This window comes from Crocodylus siamensis, chromosome 3 (assembly GCF_052110815.1).
Source record: "Crocodylus siamensis isolate JL-2025a chromosome 3, ASM5211081v1, whole genome shotgun sequence".
Classification (NCBI taxonomy): Eukaryota; Metazoa; Chordata; order Crocodylia; family Crocodylidae; genus Crocodylus; species Crocodylus siamensis.
In genome coordinates, this window is record NC_143397.1 from 54081423 (window position 1) to 54100458 (window position 19036).

General features: G+C 37.2%; 1 protein-coding gene and 1 long non-coding RNA gene across 3 annotated transcripts in view; one reads left to right on the top strand and one right to left on the bottom strand.

The window, feature by feature from the left end:
* The window catches only part of PPIP5K2 (diphosphoinositol pentakisphosphate kinase 2), an 83998-nt gene extending 65806 nt beyond the window's left edge, over positions 1-18192 (top strand). The window contains exons 26-32 of the mRNA XM_090038349.1: positions 269-442; positions 1705-1774; positions 3879-3998; positions 4968-5030; positions 9052-9198; positions 9851-9979; positions 16379-18192. Coding sequence (XP_089894475.1) covers positions 269-442; positions 1705-1774; positions 3879-3998; positions 4968-5030; positions 9052-9198; positions 9851-9979; positions 16379-16485 — 810 coding nt within the window. The 3' untranslated portion in view covers positions 16486-18192. The remainder of the gene's footprint in view (positions 1-268; positions 443-1704; positions 1775-3878; positions 3999-4967; positions 5031-9051; positions 9199-9850; positions 9980-16378) is intronic.
* The window catches only part of LOC149868288 (uncharacterized), a 43407-nt gene that overhangs the window by 3396 nt on the left and 20975 nt on the right, over positions 1-19036 (bottom strand). The window contains exons 3-4 of one of the 2 annotated variants that reach the window (XR_016441214.1): positions 5402-5512; positions 1920-1981 (exon numbers count right to left, since the gene is read on the bottom strand). This is a non-coding gene — a long non-coding RNA (uncharacterized LOC149868288). Of the gene's footprint in view, positions 1-1781; positions 1982-5401; positions 5513-19036 lie in introns of those variants that run through there. The other variant, XR_016441213.1, reaches the window with a different exon arrangement.

Genomic DNA, 19036 nt, shown 5'->3' on the forward strand with positions numbered 1-19036 from the left:
TTTATTTTGCATTGAATAAATTTATTTGCCAGAAATTTGGCAAAATGAATGGGTTAGAAGCCATAGTTGATTATGTTCTTAAGAAGAATTTGTCATGTTAGTCGCTCCTAATTACTGTTTAATAGTCTTAGTTGTATGTAAAAGGGTGCAAAAAAACTGGATTTTTGTTTGGAGTTTTTTTGTTTGTTTTTTTCTTTTCTGTTCATTTGGCTCTGTTGAATCTAACTTTGCATGATTTGCTGTTTTTTGCCCCCTTTCTCACTTCCAGGAAGACAGCCCCCTGAGTGTGTCTAGCCCAGAGGGTATTGGTACCTGGCTGCATTACACCAGTGGTGTGGGTACTGGGCGTCGAAGACGCAGATCAGGGGAACAAATCACTTCTTCCCCTGTCTCCCCTAAATCATTGGCTTTCACATCCAGTATTTTTGGCTCATGGCAACAGGTTTTTAAACTTTACTTCATTAAACATTATTATGCATTCCAAGCAACAACCAGCTGTCTTTAAGGACATCTAATCCCTTGTCATGGATTACGTTCAAAGTAAATTCTTCCACCTTTTAAAATGCTAGTTACTTCCAAGAATGTCTGGGGGGGGGGAAAAAGCAAGTGCATGGTTTTTTTTCACTGAATGTGTTAGATATTTCCAGAATGAATTTGTTTCTTTTCATAGAGATTATAAATATTAACGCTGTAGAAAAAGCATAGCTCACTGCTGAATGAAACAGACTTTTGCTTTGGCTTAGTTGTCCTTTAAGACTTTAAAAACAGCATTGCTTAATTTGGTGGTAGGTAAATTTAAAACACTTTTCAGTAATGACAAACAATGCCATTAAAATAATTTATTTGGGGTTTGATATTGCTGTTCAAAATTTGTTGTGCATATATATTTTCAGTGGCCTGGTATTAACTGTGCAGGAAACAAACTCTAGCACTAATTTTTCTTGCCTTCACTCCTGTATCTGGAGGTATCTAATTTAAAAAAAATAAAAACAGTACTTCATCCATTAAATTTTGCAATATTTTGAAGTCTTATTCCCCATCTCCCCAATATTGGGAAAAATAGGACAAATGAGTCATATAAAATTATTATTAGTTCAAATATCAATGAAGGTCTAAAGTTTGCTTAATAATTCAAAATATTGTTTGTGTATAGGATAATGGATGGTGTTCTGTTAATCATGCCCCTTTCTTTTCTAAGAGTTTCAGCAATTTCCATTTGGTTTTGGAAATTTAAGCAACTTGTGCATAGGAAAAAGTATATATACGTCAGTAAAAGCTGTGAACATCTGAAGGTTACACTGATAGAGCCCGTGCATGGATCAGTGACTGTATGGTGTCCTCAATAGCCTGTCTTTCCTTCCCTCCCCTTCCTTTTCCAATACAGGCGCAGTTTAGGAGAGTGCATTTGGTAAAATAAAATAAGTCTGTCTCAACTGTATATGTTCTCATCTTTGTCATGGTCTGTCCTTTTTCATTCTGAATGCCTGCTTTGCACCCCCTCATTGCAAGGATCTCATATGTGAAATGGACTCCCTTCAGAAAGGGATATCGCATGATTTTTTCATACTTTTTATGTATTTCTACTAACATATATCATATGGCTTATTAACACTTGTCTGTCTGGAACAGGCTGCTGTATCAAGTTTAATGGACACTACATGTTGCTATTCTCTTTTTCCTTATTTTTCTATTTTCTATATCCAGGTCTTATCAGAAACCAGTAGTAGCTTAAGAACACCAAGAACTATTCTGGAACAAAAACAGAGTGGTCTAGGTATGTGCATACAATTGAAATTTTGTCTCGTATACATACTTTCCAGCATCTGTAGTTTAGCATGCAGCTATGCGATCTTGGAATTTTAAAAGCTTATTTTCATAAATACAGAAGCAAATAGTTGTATTTTTTAATGTAATTATACCTGGTAACTCATTGAACCCACTGAGTTTGGTAATATTTTGGTAACAACTTCTTTTATGAAAACTGTATCAAAAAAGAACAAAACAGGTGAGACTTCACATTGAAACTTTGCTCTGACCTAGAACTCCTCTCGGTTTTATTTTGAAGTAACTGTTGTAGTTCATGACCTTGATTCCAAAAAATTATGTAGAGATGTTAAGTGCCCATTGTATAGAACCTGGTAAAACTCTCAGATATGCAACGTGTGTTCCCTGCTATGGGCAATAGAGACAAATTAAAGATAATTCTCCTGGATGGAAACCTCTCCCTCAACCAAGCAAACAAAATCTGCCCCACTGCTGTGCTTTGTCTTTTACGAAGAAACTTCAGTTCTTAATGAGACTGAAGTTTTTTGCGCTCCCCTCTCCTCCCAACTTTTCTTTCAGTGTACAAATTTATTATTTTAACTGTGTGGTTTATTATAACATACTGTTAAATTACTTTAATTCAAGTAATATTTTCCTGTTATTGCTATGGAACAGACATTATTTTGTTTGATTATTATAAGTTAATGTTGTATATGTGTTTATATAAATGCAAAAAATTGTCTGTTTTGTGAAATAACTTGGTACGCATTAAACAGCACGCACACAGGTTCAGTGCATTGAACTATAAGGCTTACTATCTCTCCATTTTAAGAAACTGTTCTCTTTTGTATTTCTGTCTCTGTGATACTCTTACATCTTATTTTCATAGTAAAATGCATACATCAGGTGGTCTTGATTACTGAAGTAAATTTTTCCAACATGGTGGCTAAAATTAAACGTCCTTTTCTTTTTCAATGTGACACAATATGGTTTGTTGAAACTGATATATTGTGTGCATAGCTCAAGGTATTCTGTTTTGGTGTTAAAGGCTTTTGCCACAGACCAGGCGCCAGATTTATATTGGCTGTGGTTGGTCACATGTGCTAGTAATGCTCCCTGACTTAGGGTTACTGTAACTAGTGAAGTGGTGGAGTTACTTGACTGTTCTAAATCTACCACTATGCATAGAAAAACGTTGGTAAGTCAGAACTAGGCCTCCAATTAATAGCATTTCCTTTACAGAGGAGTAATCGTAATAGTAGTAGAGGTTAAAGAAAGTTAAAATTTTCAATATCAATTTTCTCATTTTACTCATTGAGGTGAGATTTTTATTATGGTGGGTAATAAAAAACAAATATTTTTCATGTTTTTGTACTTAATTATGTTTTTTTCCCAGACAATTTGTTATAAATCCCTTTTATCTTAGTGACAAGATTATTTTTGATTTGGTAACAGAAGTATACATATACTACGAATACAAAGATGTGTCTCGAGGAAAGAATTGAAGCTAAACTTAGCGAAATTTTTATTTCCAAGTTTAGAATTTGCTGTGACAATAGCTAAAGTACCGATGCCTGTATGTCAGCTTTGGTTATCTTGTTTCACGTCAGTTCGTGAGTGATGGGAAGTAGAAGTTTTCTATGTTAAGTCTAAGGAAATGTATGAGTGTATGAAGTTGTCACCTGCTGTCTTAAAGATTTAATTTCAATAACGGCAATAATTATATTTGCCAGATTATGTTTGTTTCAGATCTGCAAGATCTGCAACCCGTAACTTTGTGTCTTTCTTTTTTATTTGTTATTTTTTGTTTATATTGATGCTAACTAGTAATTTTTCTTTACCAAAACTGACAACAGGAAATGAAGTCCCTTTGTTAAAGTCCGGTCCTCTGTTTGCACATGTAGCAGAGGGTGCTGTGACGTGTAGAAGCACAGTAAATTATGATAGTTACAGCCTACAAGTCTGACATTACAAGCATATTGTGAACCTGTCCAAGGCACTGCCAAAGGCTGCCTTTTGTGTGGTAAGAGCCATGTGCTTGCATGCTGCATGCATCCCCAATGTGAATGGAAGAACACCTGGTTGTTGTATGTATTTTCTCTAACTCCCATCAGGGTCTCACTGTGCGGGCCTGTTTAGCACCTCAGTGCTCGGGGGTTCTTCAAGCGCACCTAACCTACAGGATTATGCTCGTACTCATCGTAAAAAGCTGACTTCTTCTGGCTTCATAGATGGTATGTGCACACTCTCGCACATGCACGCACAAACCCATGTGCACACATTAAACCTCTAAAGACAACCCTTAGGCTGCTGATTTAATGGAATCCTAGAATCTTTTGCCTTAGTATTTAGTTGTATGAATTTCTGTTGCTGCTTCCTTGCCTGTAATGCAATTTAAAAAAAATTTTTTTTGGTTCAGTTCAATGGCACTGTAAATCCTTGTTCCTGTCTTTCATGATATGCTCATCGTTTTATTTTTACAAGTTCACATATGTATAACAGACATTGAGATATTTCAGGATATGCATACATTAAAAAGAAATTAAAAACAAAAAATTCAGTTGGAAATGCTCTTTAATCATTAAACCTGATATCTAGTAATTCCTTGATGACCTTGAACTGAAATGTATTGCATGGAGCATTTACAAGGAACCAATGAAAATTACATTTAATTTTAAAAATACCGAGGGTGAAAATTTTAGGATTCCTCACTCTTTTTGGCCAGAAGAATAGTAGGTTACAGGTTTACGATAATCTGGGTGGAGTTCAGGTTTTCACAGGAGACTTCAGAATATACAGGTGATGTGTTCGTTTACACTGTTTACCCTGTTAACACTGAGGTCAAGTAGTATTAATAGGGTTTGAGTTTGTTTTTTCACCTTCCCAGCACCCCCCAAAATCACTCTTCTCAGTGTCTAATTCTAACTAGATATAACTTTGTATGCCACAATCACTAGCTCATCCTGCTTTTTTTCCATGTACTTCATTAAATATCTTGCAGTTATCGACAACCAAGCTTTTTCTCCTTTTTAACCTATATTTGACCTATGGTCCTTTCTCCCTAGTCCCTTTTGCATGCCATTCACTTCTAACCTTCTCATCGTGGGTTTTTGGGGGGTTTTTTTCCTTTCTTTCCTTTTTTTGAAATGTCCTTCTTTTGGTAGCTGTTACAAATTTCAGGTACCTGTTTTTCTCTTTCTCAGAAACCACACACGGTTCTGCTGTTAAAAGATTTTCTATCTCATTTGCTCGACACCCAACCAATGGTACGTTTTGCTTTTGTTTTAAAAAAGAAATACTCCCTTGCTTCATCCCTTATTCCTATTTTTATTTTGAACACGGTTGCACAGTATTGTCCAACCATCTGTCTTTGCAGACTTCAAAGAAGTGTAGTGCCAAATATAATCAGTAGATATGCTGATAGTCTCAAATCCTGTCTTCGCTATTCACTTTATATAACCATAATTTCAAAATTCACTCATCAGAAAATCTTTTGAAAAATGGAAATATTGCTTTTAATCACACTGTCCATTACAAATTACACTTGCTTCCCAATTTCTCAGGTAATCAGGTCCTGTATAGTATGTGATAAATACTGAGGCTTTTCTGGTCTTAAATGGCTTATATTTCTCAGTACCTTAATATTCTTCTTCTTCCTCTTCCTCTGATTGAGATCTGAGGCTTCTGTTTCTAGAGTAAATCATGGTAACTGACAGCTGGAGGTTGCAGCCATCTTCTTGAAGTGACTCTAGATTAAAAAGTAAAAGAAAAGTGAGAGCTTTTTGGATCCATTTCTATTAATCTGCAAAATGATTGAAAACAATGCCGCTTAACCTTTCTAGGCTTATTAATTCTCTCTGTTCATCTAATAATCACAGTATGAGAGTTGCTTACCTCTTGCATTGACCTCTTGAACTTCAGGGATGAGAATTTTAACTCATCCCAAGAATAGCATATTTTAATGATGTCTGGTTTAACCCACGAACAATTGAAGATAGAGGTATATTTTTCTCTCCATCTGTGAGATATTTTGTGCATACCTTTCTACCTCAGTAAATAGGTCCTATAACTACCCTGTTCACTGAAATTAGGCTCAAGTCTTCAGCATTTACTAAATCTTAATTTTGTTTTTCAAGATTTCTTAGGATTCCAAAACTGCACAATCAGTACAGTGAGAGGCTAATAAGGTCTTATGGAAATAAAGTGAAAGCAGCCATTGTGCTTTTAGACTACAGAAGTCTTGTTACTTAAAGCCTAGGCAGGAACAAAATATGTGATTCTCAATTTGTTTTCTTCTGAAGAATTAAATCATGAGCCATACTTTAACCATTGTATCAACTTGGAGTAGTTAGTAAAGTTCAGCGATACAGTTGCCTCCTGACACATTACTGGTATAGTACTAGATTGGAAGGTTTGCCTTTATGCCTGTAATTTATACAAGTTAAAAGGCAGAGATTAATATTTTCTTGGAAATGAAAAAAATAGGCATTACTCTTTATAAATCACAATCTAAACAACATAGCAAGTGCTTTATTTAAAACTTAGAGCAAAAGAGTTGAAAGTGGGAAAGATGAGCGCTAGGTTTGAGACGGCATCTGTTTACCATAGCTTTAAATACTTCTTTATTATGCTCTGTTCCCTTTGGAACTCTTACCGTGACTGGGCAGGTTTTCATTTAAAAAAAAAAAAAAAAAAAAAGTAAACAGAATCAATTTAACGCGCACCTTAAGATAGCTGTGATTCATTTCATAAAAGCGCTTTTTTCACACATCTTTCACAAATTAATGCATGCTGTATGTACATCTATGAAGTTTAAATTTATTCCAGGTTTTCAAGTTTCTTTACCAACTATATTGATGTTGTCTTGTCTGTCCTCTGGACTGTCATTTGATTCTCTTTCTCGCTCTTTATTTCCATAACTTTGTGATGTTGCAACTTCTAACCCATTTCACAGACTTGCCCCCACCCTTTCATTTTTAGTTCAAGGAACATGATGAAGAAGTATCTTCTCACAGTGCTTTATTTTCTGGGCCTCTATGCAGAACATCCACACCTCTTTAGGTGCTGGTCCACTTCCTCTGTGGAATTTCTAAGCTCCAGTGGTATGTCTATATAGTCTTTTAAATGTAAGACAGGAGGGTGGCTTTCTAAATTGTCGTGTTAACCCTTTCATTGTCCTGCATTCTGAAAGGGGGCTATTGCTTACTAAGAATGAATGCACCAAAAACTTAAGGGAAGTTAACATTTGCAGAAAATTACATTATTTAAAGAGGTACTGACAGATGTATATATTTTTTTACTAAAAATAGTCTCTTTTTTTAATATAGCCTCCTAAAAAGTAACAGTTGCATATAGGTTTTTATGCCAGGTAGACTAACAAACCATTGCTGTTAAAATTATTATTTTACTACATTGTCTTAGCTCATGGAATCTATTTACAGTTTCTCTTTTTTGTTTTTGTTTTTTGACAATTTTGCTATCAAGCAAGACACTAGGGGTTTTTTCATAGTATACATAGCAGGAATTTTTTTTAAGTGAACATAAATAGTTAATTATTTCTAACAACAATAATAATGTTTTAATTTCTTTGGGAGCTCTTTTCTTGCCATCTCTTGCTGTATGCTGTAGGATTAGTAATAGGTCCTTATAATGTAAGTATAGACAGCGATGTCATCTACCAAACTGTTAGATTGAAATGAAAATGTTTCTTAAAGCAATTTTTTTTTCAAAAAGTAGTAATATTTCTGTCAGGCTAATCTAAAAAGTCTTTTGAAAGTTGACTGTGATGCAAAGAAAGGGTTTTTTATTTATTTATTTTTAAAGAATCTTAACTTTTATGCCAAATATTTATTTTAGTGCTTACACTGAAGCTTAACTGCTATCCTAATAAAAAGGTATACACAAAGGTGTATGCAGTGTTTTCTTTTGCACATGAAAACTGAGCTTCCATGAAATGCAACTTTATAGCTGTTGTATAAGTGGAGCTGATTAAGTAAATTTCAGCTATTTGGATTGGATCTCATTAGCAGGATTGGATCTCACATTAATCCAAGAGTGGTTGGGGTGGGTCCAAATATGAATTCAGAAGTTCTTGTGTTAAATTATCTAGAATTATTAGTTTATGTAAACTACTAAATGAAGACAAGCCTGGTATCAGAGGTGTGTAAATGTTTAGTAATATTTTTGAAGAAAAGAAGTTTACACTATATTGATATCTGTGAAAAATGTACCTTGAACTGAAACTTAAAACATTCTTTCATTAAGTATTGTCTTTTCATTTAAATAGACATCTTGGAAGAAATGTAGCAATTTATAGCATTGAACTGCAAAATTATAATGTTGCAGCTGTATATGGAAATGCTAATGTGGACAAATTTTTCCCTTCGAAATGCTTTTTGGATGCAGGTTTTCATTGAGAGCTATCAAACTTACATCTGTTTATAAAACTGCAGTATTAAGTATATGTGTGTGTTAAATGCTTATTGTTTCGTTGTAATACAAATATGCAGGGTTGGCTTATGAAATGTCAATATGTTTGTACTAATGTTGGAATACAGTGTTGGATATCTCCCTCTGCTTTTTATTTGGTTTAGATTAACTGTTAGTTTTGAAATTTCCAGTAATATATGAATTGTGGGTTTTAAATGAATAAAGGTAGGTGTGAATCTGTGTTGTAAAATTAAGATAAACTCAAGGTACATATTAATTGGTTTTGCTGAACCTTCTTTTGGTAAGTTAAGGCAGCAGTCTTGTGCCAAGAATACCCCAAGAGGATGGAGGTTGAGTTCTGCATGCTTCGTCCTCTTGGGCCTACCAATATTTTTAGCTGTTCTCTGGCAAAGTGTCTCAGTTAAAAAAAAAAAATCTACATGACCTAGCTAGATTACTACATCTGCTTGAATGAGTTCTTGTTTAGTGCTATGAATGGTGTGGGAATGAGTAAACAAAATATTGGCATTTCCATGTCTTTTTAATGGTTTACTTTGTCCTATTTAGTAATTTTTATGAAGTAACATAGGATTAGAACAAAGATATCTCTTCATCTTGTGTAGCCTGATTTATCTGTACTTGAGTTTTGTAGGTGTTATATGCAGTATCTTGAGCCTAGTATGTCCTGAAATTCGTTCCAACTCAATCTTACAGAGCACTGATATCATGATTTCAAGAATATTGTGTTTGCACGTGTTGATACTGGATAATTCATTTTATACCATGTCTCTTGCTTGTACAAAAATTGCACTCTTATCTTATGTCTGGAAACCTCTTTTTATTTTTATTTTTTTGCAGGTTTTGAACTCTATTCCATGGTGCCTTCCATCTGCCCTCTGGAAACCCTGCACAACTCCCTTTCTTTAAAGCAGGTGGATGAATTTCTTGCCTCCATTGCTGCTCCTTCAAGTGACAATCTACCAGACACATCCACTGCTCATAGTTGTAATTCAATTTTTATTACTTTAAACCATTCAGCATTATTGTGCATAGTTGACAGAAGTCATTTGTAACAGGCCAAGGGTATAACTTTATTAAGAATTTATTAATGATTTTTATATATATTTTTGGACTAGCCTCTTCCTTATGTGGACTTTTCATATTTTAATGTGAACTTGAGTCAGTAGAAAGATTTTTTTTTTTTGGTTTTGCACCTTCTGGAGAGGCTGCTTGTGTCTGAATGTTTTTGTCCTCATCCTCTTCCCACAGTTGCAGTCCACTTAGCTTCTAGCTATGCCTCTTCATTCTGCAGTATACTCATATTGTAGACTTCTCAAACCAACTGGCATTCCTAGCAGTATTTTGTGCCATGTCAGAAGTCAGTATTAGTACTTATGTTGCCAGACTTCTTAACTTATTTTGGGCTCTGTGAAGCTCTTGCATTACTTTCATAGGTAGTTAAGGCAGATTTTCTTCCTTTTTTCCAAATTTGAAATGTTGATACAAAAATCACTGGTTGGGTTACGGATTCTGTAATTATGGAATTCATAATATTCACAGACGTGTGTTGTTTCTTATCTACTATTGTTTTGTTAATGTACAAACACTGGACAGATATATTGTTCACAATATAAAACGGATGTTTGTCTCCTTTCAGCATCTCCAACATATACAAGTCCGTTGTCAGGAAGAAGAATCTCTTTAAATACATACACGCCTGCAAAAATCCAACCAACACTGCTTACAAACTTGACTGAAAAGCTAACAAAAGAAAAAACAACCTCATGTAAGTAACTTCTGTCACAGAGGCAGACTAACTCATTTTCACTTAAACATTTTCCAGAATAGATAAGCTTGCCATTGGTGTGCTGAACAATTTCACAAAGAATATTATAAAATAAAATTCCTATCCATGTAGGGGATAGTCACAAAAAAGGTAATTATGGTATTGTACAAATTACTTTTACAAATAATACTTCAGTACCAAAACCCTTCTGCTGCTCTTAGAAGTTTTTGAGACTGTTGAATTGGCTGGAAAGTTCATGTACCTGACCTTAGCAAAAGAAATACATTTCTCAGCAATTTCAGAATACCTTTCCCCTGCTTCTGAGCTAGTGGAGCAAATGAAATATTTGTCTGCTTTGTCTGAAGGAGTAACTGAGGTAAAAGTGAATATGGACAAACAGCAAATGTTACTGTGATGCTGTACCTCACAATCAGGTAGAATACAGACACTTCCTTAATTTTGTCTTGGCAATTATGTAGTTGCAATGTATATATGTAGTGCACTGAATTAGCATCCCTGTGCTTCAAAATGGCAGCGGGGGCACTTAATCTAAAGCTTGTCGAATGACATTTTGAAGCATGGGGATGCTGATGCATGAGATGTGGGAAGCTGCTAGAATGCAGTAATTGCCACACTCCAGCAGACTTAATTAATCAATACTGCTCCGATGCACTGGGCGATGTGCTGGAATTTCAGTGCATCAGAGCAGCCTCCCTGGTCATGTATAGTTTGTCCTAGTTCTCCTTGTATCTCCACATCTGCGTTTGTTCAGTAGCATTTAGTGAAAAGCTAAATAATTTAAAAAAAGAAAGTTTCTCTTGTAAAAGCAACACCGTTTTTCCCAATGAAGTTTTTAATCCAGTGTCTAGAGCACGGATACTCAACCTTTTGGTTGTACGAGTCAGATTGGACCCTGCATGCTAGGATCAGATCCCGTTCCCACATACAGAAATCAGGCTTACGAAGTCCTGCACTGCCTCTGCATTGGGGATCAGGCCTCATGCTACCATGCATGCCTGACCTAGCACACACAGTTACAGCTGCAGGTCTGGTTTGTGGGCCAGTGTTGAATACCCCTGCTGTAAACCGCTCAAGACCCATAAACATATTAAATCATAGACTCATAGAAAATAAGGGTTGTTAGGGACCTTAGGAGGTCATCTAGTCCAACTCCCTGCTCAAAGCAGGACCATCCCCAACTAAATCATTCCAGCCTGGGCTTTGTCAAGCTGGGCCTTAAAAACTTCCAAAGACGGAGATTCCTCCACCAATCCAGGTAACCTGGTCCAGTGCTTCACCACCCTCCTAATGAGAGAATTTTTCCTAATATCCAACCTAACCCTCCCTTGCTGCAACTTGAGATGATTGCTCCATATTCTGTCACGTGTCACCAGTGAGAACAGTCTAGCTCCATGTTCTTGGGAACCACCCTTCTGGTAGTTAAAGATCTGCTATCAAATCCCCTCTGTCTTCTCTTCTCCAAACTAAATAAACCCAGTTCCCTCAGCCTCTCCTCATAAGTCATATGCCACAGCCCCCAAACCATTTTTGTGGCTCTCCGCTGTACTCCCTCTTGTCCAAATACTTTCTATAGTGGGGGGCCCAAAGCTGGACACAGTAGTTCAGATATGACCTCACCAATGCAGAATAGAAAGGAATAATTACTTCCCTCTCTGTGCTGGCAATGCTTCTACTAACTTAGCCCAGTATGCTGTTAGCCTTCTTGGCAACAAGGGCACTCTGCTGACTCATCTATCTATTGTCCACTCTAACCCCCAGGTCATTTTCTGCAGAGCTGCTGCTTAGCCAGTCAGTCCCGAGGTGTAGCATTGCATGGGATTCTTCTGTTCTCAGTGCAGGACTTTGCACTTGTCCTTGTTGAACTGCATGAGATTTCTTTTGGCCAAATCCAATTTGTCTAGGTCACTCTGAATCCTAGCCCTACCCTCCAGTGCATGTACTACACCCCCCAGCTTGGTGTCATCTTGCAATCCATCTTGCAAGACCGTTTCAGGCTGGACATAAGAGAGAATTTATTCACTGTCTGAGCCCCCAAGGTCTGGAATTAGCCTGCCATCGGAGGTGGTTCAAGCACTTACATTGAACACCTTCAAGAGCAAATTGGATGCTTATCTTGTTGGGATCCTATGACCCCAGCTGACTTCCTGCCCTTTGGGCAGGGGGCTGGACTCGATGATCTTCTGAGGTCCCTTTCAGCCGTAATGTCTATGAAATCTTTGAAATCATCTTCCATATCACTAATGATGATATTGAACAAAACCAGCCCCAGGACTGACCCCTGGGGCACTCCACTTGATACTGACTGCCAGCTAGACATTGAGCCATTGATTACTGCCCATTGAGCCTAACAGTCCATTCATCCAACCCATACTTCCTCAGCTTGCTTACAAGAGTGCTATGGGAAATGGTATCAAAAGCCTTGCTAAAGTCAAAGTATATTATGTCCACTGCTTTTCCTGCATCTAGAGAGCCAGTTATCTCATCAGAGAAGGCAATCAGGTTGGTTAGGCATGACTTGCCCTTGGTGAATCCATGCTGACTGTTTGTAATCACTTTCTCTTCTAAGTGCTTGGAAATGGATTCTTTGAGGACCTGCTCCATGATTTTTCACTGAGTCGAGGCCAACTGGTCTGTAGTTTCCTGGATCTATGGTGCAATGGAGTCTGATCCTTGATCCAAAAAATTGTGCCTCCTGCCATATCGTGTGTGCATAGCAGGACATGATTTTAGGATCAGGAGTCAGATTGTAATGGCATAATTACTACTTGCCATGCAGAGGGAGCCCAGGATCAAGGTCCCAAGCTCTCCCTGTATAGACAAGTTGAAAGCCAGAGCCTGCAGCCTGGCCCTGGGCCAAGGGATCATCTGTCCCACGCCAGTCTTGAAATGGCTCTAGTGTGCTCCCAACAGTCAGTTGCTTGTAAGTCAGTCCCAGGGCTTGGGATGGCACCGAAGTCTAGAACCAGCTCTGGTGCAGTCCTGGGCCTGGGCCAGACAATCAGCTGATTGTCCGTTACAGCTCCAGGACCGCTCAGGAGTCTAGGACTTCTTCCAGTTTGTTGCTGTTCTGCCACATGTTCAATTTAAGGTATGATGGAGACCAGCCACAAAAATATTCTAAAACAAGATGGGTAGTATTTTTATGGCTGGTTTCCTGTTTTGTTATGCCATGAATTCCACATGTTAAGGTGTACTATCTGCAGTGTGATTAACAGGGTAATTGGATCTTAAGTATAACATCTGCCAGGCATAACGTCATCTTTGAGCCAGTTTATTTAGTCCTCTTCTAGATAGCTGAACTATTTGAGGGCTTTGTGAATGTAGTTGCATTCTTAGAAACCTTGACAGGTTCAGGTGTTTGTATTAGAGCACTGTTAATCTTGAAGCTTGTCTTCATATTATTGTGCCTTTTCTCGAGTATCTCAGTCTGTCAAAGCTGAGTTTCATTATCATAGTACCACTCACCACAGTATCAGGCATCACAAACTGGATTGCATATTTTTCTTTCCCTCTCACTTCTCTGTACAAAACATCCTATCAACCTTTAGGAAGTGTGATTACACTTATCCTATAACTCCTGAAGAGATCATAGCTGGCAAAGTTTAGTGCATCTGGTTTAACCACTAGTTTTCATTTCCTACAGGAACATATGTTGTCATTCTCCAAGCTACTAATAGATATGGCTTATGATAGCTCTGTTCTTAGCGTCCCCCTTCTTCTAGAGGGCATATCAGCTTTAGTTTTTCACTCTGCACTACACATAGATTTAACAGGTAATATTGATTTAAATGGAATGTTTCTTTTTTAACAATTAAATCAGATGTACTGTATCTTTGGGGAAAGGTATATGAAACACATACTTTGATACAACTACCAAGTAAACCATTTCTGGATCTTGACTGTTTTCTCTGTCCCTCATAAAGGCCATGAGACCTGTTATAATATATTAGTTTGATCTCTTTAGTTGAACCGTAATTTTGATCTCAGGTTTCTTGCAAGTGAAGTTTTCCTAGTGGCAAACTTAATTTAGTAGTGTTAGGCTTAGATTGTGGTGACATTTTACAAGCAAATTGTACAAATACAATATGGTGTGGATGCATATCATACTGCTTTTTTAAAGATAGTGGTTCATTCTACCTTAAACATTTTTATAGTTGTCCATACAGACATTCTTTCCACAAGCCCTGGTCTAGCTTAAAGAAAAAGCAATCCTTCTCCCAATCCGGAATTGTATTTTTTTTCTTTTAGAACAGATTGAAATCCTTTCAAAATTCATCTCTCTAAGTCTCTGTATCCTTGACTCTTGTTTTCCTGTCTTCAAGAGAACTATTTAAATAACTATCTGATCAGCTGTTTGGATGCTGTAGATACTCAGCCTTGGGGTGTTCAAGTTGTGGCCATCTGAAAGAGTTTCCAACTTTGTCAAGAGAAGCAGAATGATCTTCTCTATATGTATTTATAAAAAAGACTGCTGCTAAACTTTGACTTACTGTATGTGCTTGATCCAAAACATTTTTCCCCATTATAACAGGGGTGAGGAAACCCCTCCAATTCAAGTACAGGGGAGGGGCCAGGTGGCTGCTGCAGTTACAGCTCCAATCGTGACGTGGGGTTGGAGTTGGGGACAGGTAGTGCTTCTCTTCAGCTTCTCTTGTCACTTTCCCTTTGCAACACCCCTCACATGCCACCAGCAGTTGTCCTCTATGGCTTGGGCTCTGGCCCTGCTCTGGCTCGGGATGCAGAGCACATGGTCACTCCAGCTCTCGCCTAGCCATGCAGCAGTAATGGCAGTGCAGGCAACTCTAGTCCTGGATGAGTTGCCACTGCAGCTGCTGCTGCATGGCAGGGCCAGGACTGAAACCACCGTGTGCTCCATTCTCTGGGCCAGAGCCTGAACCAGAGCCATGGAGGTTAAACAGTGGGAGGCTAGTGGTCAAGAGACAGCAGTGAATGTGGCAGAAGTGGTAGGGAGTAGGTACAGCAGGGTGGGCACTGCAGGGAGGATCAGGGGCTGGGGAGGGCTAGGCAAGTAGTAGGGGTGCAAGTGGCAGAGGACAAGGGGTAGAGGTCAAGACGCTTGATTCTCTCCCACCACCTGCCCTCCTGGAGCAGTGGGGGGGTCCATGAATTTAAGAGACCCTTCCAATAGTTAGATTCTATACAGGGAAAAATTATAACAAATTTATACATTTTCCATGTCTAGACTAATTACTGGGGGGGTTGGTCAACTTAAATTTGAAGTTGTCTTGGATTTAGGTAAATGTGGTATCTCTTACAGAATTCCCTAGTGGAAGTGTCCTCCAACTTTTCTGTCCTTATTTAACACCGTGGAATTGATTATTTTGGTTCCTATTGCTTCCCCCATAATATACCTTATTATTTTAGTAAACATAAGGCATCTTGTTTTTCAGGTTGTTACCTTGTTTTTTTTTTCTCACTACCTATTGCAGTCTGTTTTCTGTTTGCATCTGCATTCCTTAGATGTAAGGTATTTTTAAGTTTTCATTTTCTGTTCTCTAATTGTTTGTTCAATTGGAGAATTTGGAGACTCTTTTTGCTTCTTGCTTGAAAGGAACCTGACTTTTTTTTAGCACTGAAACAGCTAAAACATCTCTGAAAATACTATATAAAGCTCCTTATGAGATCCAATATTTGAACTTTAAGTTGAAATTTATTTAGCACAAGGCCTGTAGAACAGTGCATGAATCCAAGCTGCTTTTCTCTTTGTCTGAACCGAATGTAATAAGTTACATCGTTACATGTACTAAAAGGTTGAAATAATTGTCACTTATTTAAATTTTACTTTTTTCTTCTTTTTTAAAAAGAAGTACCAAATTTAAACTGTCTTATCTATCCTTTTGTTTTGTAGCAGAAGATTTTCTATAGCATATTCAAGTTATTTGGCTAAGTATATGCAAATCTATTTACAAATGAACTGTGTAGAGGAAGAGCATGTGCAAATGGAAAAGCCCTTTTCTTTTACAAGTTCTCACACTTTTTAATCTTCTTCTTTACTGGCTTTGACCTCCAGATAACTCTGGAGAGCTATCTGCTTACAGTAGCTTTCAGATCAGTTGGGATATTACTGGTTTATAAAAATGTGACCCTCTGCTGTTTGGCTAACTTTTCAGTAATTTTGGGAATCCACATAAAGTTACCAGTGATGGGTTATTTTTTTCCTGTAATAGCCAAGTAGTGAATTTAAATAGTGTGAATTTCTCACTATTAATGCAGGTGTAATTATGAATCTCAACTTACAAAAGTAAATTATTTAGCTTGAGTTATTTAATGACTGTATTGGGATACTTGCAACACCACACAAAACAAAAACCATTTAATCAGGAGGGATTTTTTTTTTCCTTGTTTGCTTCTCTGTAGCTACCAGTGGGACTTCCAGTTGTGTGACTAAAGTTAAACCATCTCATGAAGAAAGCCCCCACGATGATGCAAAACATGCTAGTACAACCCTTCCTAAGAAGAAATGAAGCACGGCAGACAAAACTTCCTTCTAAAAATCTCCTTCAGTGTACATTCAGTGATAGAAAAGCTAATTTAATTGTGACCTAGCTTTCAAAAGCCATTCTTGTTACTATCTGTGTCAGTGCACTTGCCTGTATGTAAATTAAAGACTCATAACTAGTGCACACTTTGTATATATTCAAGTAAAAAGTCTCTTCTCACTTTCTAAAATATTTATGGCAAAGAGATTTGCTCAGCAGTTGAATGAATTGCACACCTTTTAAGCTGCCTTTTCAGTGTCTTAGTTTACTGTATATGTGTATAAAGTATAAACAGACAAGAAGTCTCATCCCATTGGTATGTATTACAGTGGCTCTGTTAGAGTCGCTATAATGAAGAGTTGTCTATCATTCTGAACTCCTATTTTAAGGGGTTATAATCTAGCTGTGAACTTTTTTTGTCTTGGGCTGAAATTTGATATACATGATCTTGGCTAGGAGCAATTTTTATTTAAATACAATTCCAAAGAAATCACTTTGCCTGTTTGAGGTAAAACAGGTGCTTTTGGCATTTGAATGATTTTGTATCATATATGCTGAAATAACTAGGAACAATGGGGTGAATGAAGTTGTTGTCTTTTCAGTTTGAATCTCCTTGCTGTGTTCTGTGTTTTACATCAGACCTGTAACATTCAAATATACCTTTTTCTTTTGTGGTTTAGTATATGCTTATATACCAGTAGATATCTGTATATCTTCTGACAGAAAAAAAATCATTTTATATATTTTCGTATCCTAAGAATTTTTGTTTACTAAAAAAGATGGCTCTATTTGCCTTATCATAGGTTTGTAAAAAGTTACTAACAAACTGCTGACATAAAAAAGAAAGACAGAAAAAGCAGTTTTCTTTAAAAGGAAGTAGGTTACACCTGGCCTGATTATTTACAGCTTCTAGGATAACTTACTACCCCATCATTATGCAGTCGTTCTACTACCACTGTTTCAGACTAAGGAGAGAAACTGCAATACTCGTGGAACTAAAAGTTTAACTTTAGAAAGATAATCTGAATACACTGGTTTTAGCATGTTCTGTTTGGTTCATATCACTTTCACTCTGTCAGCTTTTGCCAGCAGGACTCAAACTGTGGATTCGGGTTCTATGAAGTAATCATCCAGGGTCAGCCAGTTTTCATTTCATCTATGGCATGAAGAATTTTTAAACATTCATAAATGTCCCAAATTAATGCAGCATTTTGCCCATATGTTCAGATAGCTGAATTGTTAATAATGGCTTTATAAACGGCATTAAAATTGATATTTTTCTAATTTAAATGGCAAGACATATTTCAAAGAAATGTTTTTAAGGAAAAGAAAGCTCTTAACACTTGCCAGCAATTTTGAATACCTTGTGATCTTGCGACAAAGTCTGTGCAGATTTAAGTGGGTCACAAGTGAAATGACTTCTAAAAAATTGGTTCTATTAAGTGCAGATTAAATGATACCAAAAACCGGAAGTGTTCAGAGTTGTATGCTCAAACCAGTTAATTTCTTGTATCATAAACATGTAATGTGGACCCTATTTCTTGCACATAACTGAATGTACATGTTAATGTTTACTGTTTCTTTTTTAAATTCTGTTAAAATGTAAGTGTGCATATCATTCCAGTCAACCAAAGCTCTGGTATAAAAAACAAAACTTGACGCGCTCCTAAATAAAAACAAGGTCAGTGGTAATTTTGTGGCGTCTTTGGCTCTCTTCTACGAATTTTTGATAGTATTTGACTCTCAGTAGCTTTACATCATTCTTTTCTAATCCTATGTAAAGGCACTATACCAGTTAAACCAATAATGCATCTGTAAAAATAGAGTTGTGCAGTCCAAAGCAAGGCTTTTCAATGAGGATAAGAAAACAGGCAGCACTTTTTACTCCCTCTTCCAAATACATGCATGTTTCTATAGTTCATTCCATGTGCACAGGCAGCTGCATCAATGTACAGCCCTGTTGATTTCTGTGAGCATAGCCTTTGTGCCTATATGTGGGTTGGGGGAGGAAGCCAGATGCCCCAGCATAGGCTTTGCTTCAAACCATGACTCTTTAGTGTACCTGTTCCCTAAAGAAAGAGCTATAGCAAAACCAGGTAGCTTTGACCTGGCCACAATCCAAGCCCAGTGATGACATTTGGCTTTCAATACTGGCTGTAGAAGCAGAGGAGCAGGCTGAGGCCTAGAGCCTCTGGGCAAGAATACAGAATCTTGTGAGTAAGCCAGGTCTGATGCCACTGTGCGTGCACTTTTGTTTCCTTGCCTACATATATATGTGCATAAATTATTGAATGGCTGCAACCTCTCTATTCCCCCTTATTGTCCATAGCAGTGTTATGGAACTTGGACTGTCCCATTCTTTTCCTGAACTTCAAAACCTGTTTTATAAGAAAATATTCTTTACTTGATCAGTTCAGTTCTTCATATTAACTATTTAGTTGGATATTCCTTAGAAGAAAAGGCTGGAGAAGAGGACGTCTATTGTCTATACCAGGGGTTCTTAATCTCCGGGATGCAAATCAACTCCCAGTCTGAC